This window comes from Mus pahari, chromosome 5 (genome assembly GCF_900095145.1).
Source record: "Mus pahari chromosome 5, PAHARI_EIJ_v1.1, whole genome shotgun sequence".
Classification (NCBI taxonomy): domain Eukaryota; kingdom Metazoa; phylum Chordata; class Mammalia; order Rodentia; family Muridae; genus Mus; species Mus pahari.
In genome coordinates this window covers 126,532,426-126,542,778 of record NC_034594.1, presented here as the reverse complement: position 1 = coordinate 126,542,778, position 10,353 = coordinate 126,532,426, and the positions used below count along the sequence as shown (strand labels likewise).

The 10,353-nt window shown below is 47.6% G+C and overlaps 1 protein-coding gene across 2 annotated transcripts in view; it reads left to right on the top strand.

Moving 5' to 3' along the window:
- Npl (N-acetylneuraminate pyruvate lyase) overlaps window positions 1-10,353 on the top strand; it is a 44,943-nt gene that overhangs the window by 16,429 nt on the left and 18,161 nt on the right. The window contains exons 4-6 of one of the 2 annotated variants that reach the window (XM_021198812.2): window positions 522-609; window positions 5,968-6,025; window positions 9,454-9,529. In XM_021198812.2, coding sequence (XP_021054471.1) covers window positions 522-609; window positions 5,968-6,025; window positions 9,454-9,529 — 222 coding nt within the window. Of the gene's footprint in view, window positions 1-521; window positions 610-1,502; window positions 1,567-5,967; window positions 6,026-9,453; window positions 9,530-10,353 lie in introns of those variants that run through there. The other variant, XM_029538917.1, reaches the window with a different exon arrangement.

Sequence of the window (10,353 nt, the reverse complement as noted above, 5' to 3'; positions counted from 1 at the left end):
AAAGCAGGCTGAGCAAGCCTTGAGAACAAGCCAGTAAGCAGCACCCCTCCATGGCCTTTGTATCTGCTCCTGCCACCAGTGGTTAAGACCCTTGCCACTTTCGCAGAGGACCTGGGTTGTATTCCAGGCACCCACATCAACATCTCACAAGTACCTCATAAGCCCGGTTCCAGATCCAAATGCTCCCTCAGGCACATACATGCACACAGACACACAGAAATAAAAATAACAAATCTTTCTTTTTTAAATTCCCATCTGTCCCTAATGGCAAGGAACAATTTCTATCCAAAGTCACAGTTGACCTTCTCGCTGCTTTTTTACTAGATAAAGGTAGAAAAAGGACCCAGTCTGAATTTAAAAAAAATGGACAAGCGTCACATCCCCCTCCAGGCTCCTTCTCTGTTTATTCTCCCTGCCCCTTCCTCTCACGAAGGGGTTTCAGACCCAACCCTTCCAGATTTAGGATTGGTAGAACAAAAAGCATTGCCTGGCCCCACTGACTGACTCTTTGTTTGAAACAGTGAACGGCACCACGGGAGAAGGCCTGTCCCTGAGCGTCTCTGAAAGGCGCCAGGTCGCGGAGGAATGGGTTAATCAAGGGAAGAACAAGTGAGTGTAACTGAGTGAGCGACCCACTCCCTGCAAGGTCTGTGCCAGCAAGGCTCCTCCCACTGTCCCAGTCAACTGAGGGGGGACAGGAGCTGGAGCTCTGAGCCTTCCACACGGGGCAAAGAGCATCCTTCCTGTCTCTGGGGAAGGGTAGCGGGACCACAAAACACACCTGCTCTTTCTCAGAAACCACCCTGAACTGCCTGTGAGGCCAAGCTCCTCAGGGTTTCCCCGTCCTCATCCTAGGACTGATGGGGGAGAACAAGAGGCACTTGTCCCTTGCTGTGGCCCTCCTGCTGTTGTGTGTACTATTCCTGTCTTAGGGCTTCTGTTGCTATGATGACACACCATGACTTGGAGGAAAAGGGTTTATCTAGCACATACTGCCACATCACAGTCCATCACTGAGGGGTGCGAGGGCAGGAACTTGAATAGAACAGGAACCCAGAGGTGGGAGCTGACTCAGGCTGTGGAGGAGGGGGACTTACTGGCTTGCTCCTTGTGGATTGATCAGTTTGGTATATATATATATATATTTTTTATTGATTTTTGGTTTTTCAAGACAGGGTTTCTCTGTGTACCCTGGCTGTGCTGCAACTCTCTGTAGACCAGGCTAGCCTTGAACTCACAGAGTTCTGCCTGCTTCTGCTCCCCAAGTGCTGCTAGGGCTAAAGGTGTGCGCCGCCACCACCCAGGTTGTTATTTTCTTATACGCCCTAGAACCTTCTGTCTGCAACCTATAACCCTCTTACAGCAATCCCACATCAAGAAAATCCCCTAGACCAGTGGTTCTCAACCTTCCTAATGCTGTGACCTTTTTTTTTTTTTTTTTTTAAGATTTATTTATTTATTATATAAGTGTGGATTGGAGGGCCCGAAAGCTGGTGGTGCCTGCATGGGGACGCTTCCTCATTCCCAATGGTGGGATGCTAGCACAGCTTACCAGAGCGATGTTAGGTAGGCTTTTTTTCTTACTATGTTTGTTTATTTTTATTTTTCTATTTCGGGTGGTTTGGGTTTTTGGTATCATTTTGGTTTGGTTTGAGTTTTGGTTTTTCGAAGCAGGGTTTCACTGTACGTCCCTGGCTCTCCTAGAACTTGCTCTGTAGACCAGGCAGGCCTCAAACTCAGATCTCCACCTGCCTCTGCCTTGGAGTGTTGGGATTAAAGGCGTGTGCCGCTACTGCCCCGCGGTTTGTTTTTGAACTGAAGCAGGGTGAATCACCTGCCAAGTTCTTTTATTATCATTATTATTATTATCATCATCCTTATCATTATTACGTGTATGATGTTTGAGAGTGTGAGCTTCTGAGGCTAGCCTGGTCTACAGAGTGAGTTCCAGGACAGCTAGGGCTACACAGAGAAACCCTGTCTTTAAAAATAAGAGAGAGCGTGAGTGAAGGTCAGAAGACAGCTTAGAAGAGCCGGGTCTCTTCATCAAGTGGATCCTGGGGATAGAATTCTGATCCTTAGATTTCTCGGCAAGGCCCCGTACCCATTGACTCATCCCTCCAGTCTCTTTTATTTTCCCCAAGGGAGAGACTTTTGTTGACCTGGCTGGCCTGGTTCAACTCCTTAGGTAACCAAAGATGACCTTGAACTTTTGATCCTCCTGTCTCCACCACCCAGTTGCTGGGATAGCGGGTGCACAGTGTGACAGGAACTAAAGTGTCCTAGTATTTTTATTTTATTTTTTATTTTTATTTTTTGAGACAGGCTCTTTTGACATAGGTCTGACTGTCCAGTAACTCACAAGGCTTGCTTGAACTCACAGAGACTCACCCGCCTCCGCCTCCGCCTCTGGAATGCTGAGGTGAGAGGTGTGCTACCTCGTTTCGCTTGCTTTCTCCGGACCACTCTATCCTTTAGAGTTAGGCATGCTAACTAATGTCAAAGCCATTCCCCCTTCCTCCCTCTGCCACGTTGCTCTTGTGTCTTTAGTTCAACGTTGTCTGTTTCTAGGCCCCTGCATACTGCGTTTCCGTGAGGTTTCTCCCTCATTCAGTCCTGGGGCGGGAGTAGTTCTGCAGCAGTGCAAAGGTGGATTCTAGCTGGGGAAGGGGAGCTGTGAGGCCAGGAAATGCGGAACCAGGGCAGAGGTTTCTTTTGTTGGATGGAGGACAGGAAACCCTGCCCTGCTGTCACGCAGCTCGGGGAAGCTGAGGTCAGCCTTTTCTCTTCCTCTTGCTCTCTGTATTCTTTTCCTCTGGGGTCTGCCTTGTTTTTCTTTCTGCCCCCCTCCTCCCCTTGCCGCTTTTCTTTTTATGGATGCTTTTATTATTTATTCGTTTTACTGTGTGAGTGTATGTGGTAAGTTATCTGCGCCAACGAAAGGAGCGAATGCAAGCCAAATTAAAGTAGGAAGGCAGGTTTACTGGGGAGTCGCTCTTCACCAGCCACTAAGGAAGGGGGTCAGTGCTGTTGCCATGGAGAGTGAGACAGAGCAGAAGAAAAAGAGAGAAAGCAGGCACACAGAGAGAGAAGAGGGAGATGCAGAGAGTGGGGGAGGAGAGAACCAAAATGTCTGGATGATAGGAAGCCCAGCTCTTGGGCTGGAAAGTTCAGGGTAGAGGGCGGGGTGGGGCGGGGTGTGCCCATGCCCTGTAAGAGGTAGGATGAACTGAGGGATGCTGGGAGGACGTGGAGGCCAGGTTGGCTTTGGTATGCTAAATACACACCTCAGCTGCCTGTCCCGGGTCTGAAATCCAACAGTGTGTAGGTGTACCACATGGGTGCTTGGTGTCTACAAAGGCCAGAAAAAGATGTCGGATTTGTTAGCATTTTTTCTAGGCTCCGCCCTACAGTTACCTGGCAACAGGCAGATGTGCCTGACTCGTTCGTTATTAAGGGGGCTGCTGGCCCCCTCCTCACTCTCTTCTCTTGCTCCTCTTCTCTTGTTCTCTTCCCCTCTTCCCCCTCTGTCCCCCTCTCCCCATACTCCTCTCCCCTCCTCTTTCCATGTGTTCAAGGTCAGCCTCTATTCCTTCTTTGTCTTTCTCCATCTCTTCTCCCTCCTCCACTCCCTTCCCCATGCCCTAAATAAACTCTTTTCTATTCTATACCTTCGTGTGACTGTACCTCAGGGGGAAGGGGTGCCTCAGCATGGGCAGAGGCACCCCCTTCCCCCCGCACCATACCGAGCCTCTTCCAAACATGTCCCTGGCTTCTTTTTCCTTTTTAATAAAACACAACGAGATTCCCTAGAACTGGCATTGCAGACAATTGTAAGCCATCATGTAAGTGCTTGGAATTGAACCCAAGTCCTGAAAGAACAAGCCAGTGCTCATAACTGAGCCATCTCTCCCATCCCATGTTACGTTTTTGGTAAACCAAGCTCATGTTCTTAGCTTCAGAGTCCTGCATGTCCTGGGAACTGAGCATGCATGCTCCCTTTTATGCCAGTCAGGACCCGGTGACCTGGTTCAGCCCTCAAATCCACATCTCTGGCTAATATCTTTTACTTTAGATGAAGCTCTTGCGTAGAAGCGTTCTGTCTCCAGATGTTTTTGAAGAAAGCCTATGTAAGTTTGGATCTTGAAAGAACTGCCTTGCTATGGTCTTTTACAGAGGCTTCTTTTCTGTGTGCTGTTGTGTTTTATAAAAAAAGAAAAGGAAGCCAGGGATATGTTTGGAGGTTTGGGACGGTGTAGGGGGAGGGGGTGACTCTGCACGCCCATGCTGAGGCATCCCTTCCCCCTGAGGAACCTGCCACAGGATGGTATAGTATAGAATAGTTTATTTAGGGCATGGGGAGGGGAGTTGAGGAGGTAGTAGAGATAAAGGGGGAGAGAGAAAGAGAGAGAAGTAGAGGCTGGCCATGAACAGGTGAAGAGAGATGGGATTGGGGGGAGAGAAGGGACAAAGCACAAATCGGGAAGAGGGTAAGAGAGCAAGAGAAGAGTGTGAGGAGGGGGACAAGCAGCCCCTTTTATAGTGAGTCAAGCACACCTGGCTGTTGCCAGGTAACTGTGGGACAGAGCCTAGAAGAAATGCTAACACATGGACTTGTATACAGAAAGTGTGTGGCCTGTAGATAGAACATATATTTTTTTTTCCAAGTGTTTCTGATCAGGTAGTCAATTTTGTGATTATAAAAAGATAGAGAGGTATTAAGATATGTTGTATGGGGGTGTGGTGAGGTATGAGGGAAGGAGGTGCCTCAGCAGGCCCATGCCAAGGCGCATCCCTTCCCCGTGAGAGACCAGCCACACAATGGTATAGTATAGAATAGAGTTTATTCAGGGCATGGGGAGGGGAGTTAAGAGGGCAGTAGAGGCAGAGAGAGGGAGAGAGAGAGAACTAGAGGTCAGCCATGGCCACGTGGAGAGAGGGGGGAAGGGAATGGGAAGAGAGGGGGAACAAGGAGGCAAGAGGCAGGGAGAGAAGCAAGAGTCAGAGAGAGAGGAGGGGGCAAGCAGCCCCTTTCATAGTGGGCCAGGGCCGGGCGTGGTGGCGCGTGCCTTTAATCCCAGCACTCGGGAGGCAGAGACAGGCGGATTTCTGAGTTCGGGGCCAGCCTGGTCTACAAAGTGAGTTCCAGAGAAACCCTGTCTCGAAAAACCAAATACCAAACCAAACCAAACCAAACCAAACCAAACCAAACAAAACATAGTGGGCCAGGCCTACCTGGCTGTTGCCAGGTAACTGTGAGGGTGGAGTCCAGACCGAGTACCAACAGACAACACCAGGAGCAAATGAGATTCTGTGAATTGGGAAGAAAAGGGACAATTTAAAAATTTGAGGGCTGAGTATGATGTACACCACCACCACCACCCTTTTTTTTTTTTTCCCAGACAGGATTTGTCTGTGTAGCCCTGGTTGTCCTGGAACTAACTCTGTAGACCAGTCTGGCCTTGAACTCAGAAATCCGCCTGCCTCTGCCTCCTGAGTGCTGGGATTAAAGGCATGCGCCACCACACCCAGGTACTTTTTAATTTTTTAAATAATATTTTTAATTTTTTTTTTGAGTTTTATATAATGTATTTTTAATTTTTTGTTGTCTTGAAGACAAATGATTTCAGTAATTTCTTCCACGTTGGCCTTGAATTTGAAATCCTCCTGCCTCAGCTTTCCAAGTAACTGAGATGGCAGACCTGTGCCGCTAGACCCAGTTTTCATGCATTCTTGATTAGTATTGGGGTTTGGGTTTATGTGCATACACATAGTGTATGGAGGTCAAAGGACAATTTTGGGGAATTGATTCTCTTGTTTATGGTGTGGGTCCCAGGGATACTGGTAGAACTGATTCAACCATCTTATTAGTCTCGAGGCTAACTATTAAACCAGCACAAACCAGGACAGTGCAGGCCTTCTTTGTTCTTCTAAACTCCAGGAGATTCCCGTGCTTGTCTTCTGCAGGTTGGACCAGGTGGTGATTCATGTGGGAGCTCTAAACTTGAAGGAGTCGCAGGAACTGGTATGATTCTGCATCCCTCTGGGAGGCTCTTCGGGGGACCTCCTCTTCTTATTGCTAGAATTGATGCCAATCCTATATTTGGCTGAAGGAGATCAAATGGTGGGACTGCTGGAACAGGCATGGGGCCATGGAAAGGCAGTAGCTCAAGAGATGACAACAGTGGATGCCAAGGACCAGCCTTAGATTCTGGAGAGGGGTTCTGAGGAAGGGGTGTCTGGGAGCAGCGAAACAAATGACTCCAAGTCAAATCATGGGTTCAGACTGGTGGCCTGTGTTCTGCTGGAGATGGCTTTCCAGCCTGCTGCTTTTCCTCTCTCTCTCTCTCTCTCTCTCTCTCTCTCTCTCTCTCTCTCTCTCTCTCTGAGCAGCGAAACAAATGACTCCAAGTCAAATCATGGGTTCAGACTGGTGGCCTGTGTTCTGCTGGAGATGGCTTTCCAGCCTGCTGCTTTTCCTCTCTCTCTCTCTCTCTCTCTCTCTCTCTCTCTCTCTCTCTCTCTCTCTCTCTCTGTGTGTGTGTGTGTGTGTGTGTGTGTGTGTGTGTGTGTGTGTGTGTGTGTTCTGCTTGAGACAGTTCTCCAAGCAGTTCCCTCTTGCTATTCTAAACAATTCTCTGNNTAGCTCATCTCCTGCAGATCCTAAGCCCAGTCTTTTATTTTACATATCAATCCAGTCATTTACTTCAGGTTTCCTTTTGATTATCCTAAGAATCAGCATCTGGTGACCCCAGCCCCTTAATTCCTAGGAGACAGCAAGCACACATCTTCTTTTAACATTGCAAAAGAATTCAGAGATCCCAATGCCCCGGTTAGCACAGATAAGAGAGCTAGGTGGGACCTTGTCTTAAAATTACCATTTCTACCACACCTGGGCCTGGGCTCGCTGTGTCTCAGGCTGACCTGGAACTCGGGAATCTGCCTGCCTTCACATCTTTCTGACAAGCTGGGTCATTAATGCAGTTGCCTTTGTTCCTTTAGATTTATATCATTCATATTGCATCCTTGTATTTTTGCATAGTTGAGAAATGATATATTTTCTAACTCATGTTTTTAGAGTTCTCTTCCACAGCCTTAAGGGCCGCCCTGAAGGTCCCCCACATTTACCATTTTGCTGAGACATTAGCCACACCTTCCCCTCCCAGACTCCTGCTGTCTTTGATTAATATGGAGTCATTAAAGTAAACAGCGAGGACGTTCGGTTCCTCCGAGGAATGTGCACACGTGTCCATTATTAGACAAACAAGACTTATGCTCATGGCAGCCCTGGACACTCGTAGAGGCCCATGTCCACTGGCCCTGTCCCAGGGGGAAGAACCATGTCCTTCTGTCCCCACCAAAGCCATTCGGGACCCGAAAGTGGACAAGAGACAAAGGAACTTCCTCCAGGAAGAGCTGAGGTTGGACATAGAAACTGCTGAGTCTGCAGAGGATGAGCCAACATCCATGTTCTCTGCAAAGTGAGGGGAGGCCATCTGCTGGACAGAAAGGGTTTGGGTAGTGTGAGAGGACTTGGGGGTGTGTATATGCCGACTGAAATCCAAACAAGTAGCCAGGCATGATGGCACAGGCCTTTAATTCCTGTTTTTCAGAAGGTGGAAGCAGGCAAATCTTTAGTTCAAGAATAGGCTAAGTGTGGAGGGACCCAGGTGTGGCACACACCTTTAATTCCAGCACTTGGAGAGACTGAAGCAGGTGGATCTCTGTGAGGTCAAGCCTGGTCTACTTAGGAGCTCCAGGCCAGAAAGACTGTGTCAAAAAATAAAAGCATGTAGAGACTATCCTGGGTGACTGAAGAGATGGCGCAGAGGTTTAGAGCACTGGCTGTTGTTCCAGAGGACCCAGGTTTGATCCCCAGCACCCACATGGAGGCTTACCGCTGCTGGTAACTCAAGGGATCTGACAGTATCTTCTGGTCTCTGTGGATGGCTCTGTACAGACACGCTGTTGCTTGTGATTTTAAAAATCCACGATAGCTCTAGCTAGGCTCTAGATTCAGTTGCTGCCCTTTCCTCCTTGCTCGATGCCGAAACCTGGGGTCTCACCCTGGTTCCTGCTGCTGACTTGCTACGCTGTCCAGACCCATCCTTCCTGATATCACCTGGAGCTACTACGTGCGTCCCACAGACCAACCGCCCATCACCACTCCTCGGTGTCACCCTCTCTCTTGCCCAACTAAATTGTTGCAAATGGAAAACACCAGACAGCATTAATATTTAGTACCAGTCAGATGTGTATTGGTAAAGCTCCAACCCCAATATGTCCGTGTAAGGAACACACAACTCAGTCATAGTATTTATAAGCTGCTCGCCTGGGTTGGGAAGATTTACCACTACACTGCTCTATTCCCCAGCTATGAGATCCCTTGCTACTTGCAACTCCTCCAGGCCACATGGTTCTGCTCCATCTTCCACCTCTTCTTCCTCTGTCTTCCTCTCTCTCTGTAACCCCAACTTGCCCTTCCTCTGCTTCTTCCTTTATCTCTCTTCTTCTCTAAAACTCCCAGTCCCACCTTTCTTTTCCACTGCCCAATCCCAGGCAGTGACCTGTTAAAACGGGGAGAAGGGTCACGTGGAATCACCTGAGCACCGGACTGATCCACTCCTCCTTGGGGGCAGCCCCTCTCAGGAAGCAGAATTAACATCAGAATACAAACAGCACCAGGGCCATCCACAACAGTACACATGAATAAAAATAAATCAATGAGAATAAATCAAGAGGTGCCAGAGAGATGACCCAGTGAGCAGAAGCACTTGTGCAAAAATAAATTAAGCGGGCTGGTGAGATGGTTCAGTGGTTAAGAGCACGAACTGCTCTTCCAATGATCCTGAGTTCAAATCCCAGCAACCACATGATGGCTTACAACAAGATCTGACACCCTCTTCTGGAGTGTCTGAAGACAGCTACAGTGTGCTTACATATAATAAATAAATCAGCATGCCTTTAATCCCAGCACTTGGGAGGAGAAAGAAAGAAAGAAAGAAAGAAAGAAAGAAAGAAAGAAAGAAAGAAAGAAAGAAAGAAAGAAAGAAAGAAAGAGAAAAGAAAGAAAGCACACGGCTTACCTGAACCAGGTGTCTCTGCCTTGCCATCTGGGACATTCTTAGCAATGATGGTTTACTTTAGTGGTTCTCAGCCTGTGGGTCTTGACACCTTGTGGGGGTGACTCAGTGACCCTTTCTTAGGAGTGGGCTAAGATTATCAGAAAACACAGATCTTTACATATCGATTCATAACAATAGCAAAATTACAGTTCATAATTATCAATGAAAGTAATCTTATGGTGCGGGGAGGGAGGGTCACAGGAGTTAGTTGGTGATTCGAAGAGGTTGCTGCTGAACTCTGTCATCATCGTCGTCGTCTGTCTGTCTATCTGGGAGTAGCCTCTATGGGACAGCAATCACTAATTCTACTGTGGCCTTTTTTTTAAAGGCCCAACATGCAGCAGAAATTGGAGCTGATGGCATTGCTGTCATTGCGCCTTTCTTTTTCAAGTCACAGAACAAAGGTAAGGAGGACATTGGTCTGAGTGCACAATGGTTTTTCCTGTTCACCTCCTGCTTTCATTAAAATAAATATATATTTAATTCATAAACACAAAATCCTATAGACTGGAGGTATGACATTGCAAGTTTCCTCTTCCAAGTTCCATAGCTGAAACTTGGTTTATTTTACCAGCTTTCTTAATTAGGATTTTACTGCTGCGAACAGACACCATGTCCAAGGCAAGTCTTATAAAGGACATTTGATTGGGACTAGTTCACAGGTTCAGAGGTTCAGTCTGTTATTATCAAGGCAGGAACATGGCAGCATCCAGGCAGGCATGGGGCTGGAGGAACTGAGAGTTCCACCTCTTGTTCCGAAGGCAGCTAGCAGCCTGGCTTCCAGGCAGCTAGGATGAGTCTCAAAGCCAGTCCCCACAGTGACACACTTCCTCCAACAAGGCCACACCTCCAAATAGTGCCACTTCCTGGGCCAAGCATATACAAACCATCACACCAGCTAATCTGGCTGGCTGATAGTCTACTGAGTCTCAGCTGTGAGGTGCCTTTGTTTGGGTCAGGTGTACACTCCTGGTGAAGGAAGCTATGAGGTTTGAGAGTCCTATGTCAAAGCATGAGCCCATTTTTCTCAAAAGACAAGTATAAATGATGGTCATTTTGAAACTCCATGTCTTATTTAGAATTGACCACCAAAACACCCACTGTCTTCCAAAACAAGCTATTGTTTTCTCCTTCTATAGTGCTACTATTTGTACCCAAATATAAGGAGGTTTTGTGTATGTGTGTGTGTGTGTGTGTGTGTGTATTTTGTTTGGGTTTTTTTTTTTTT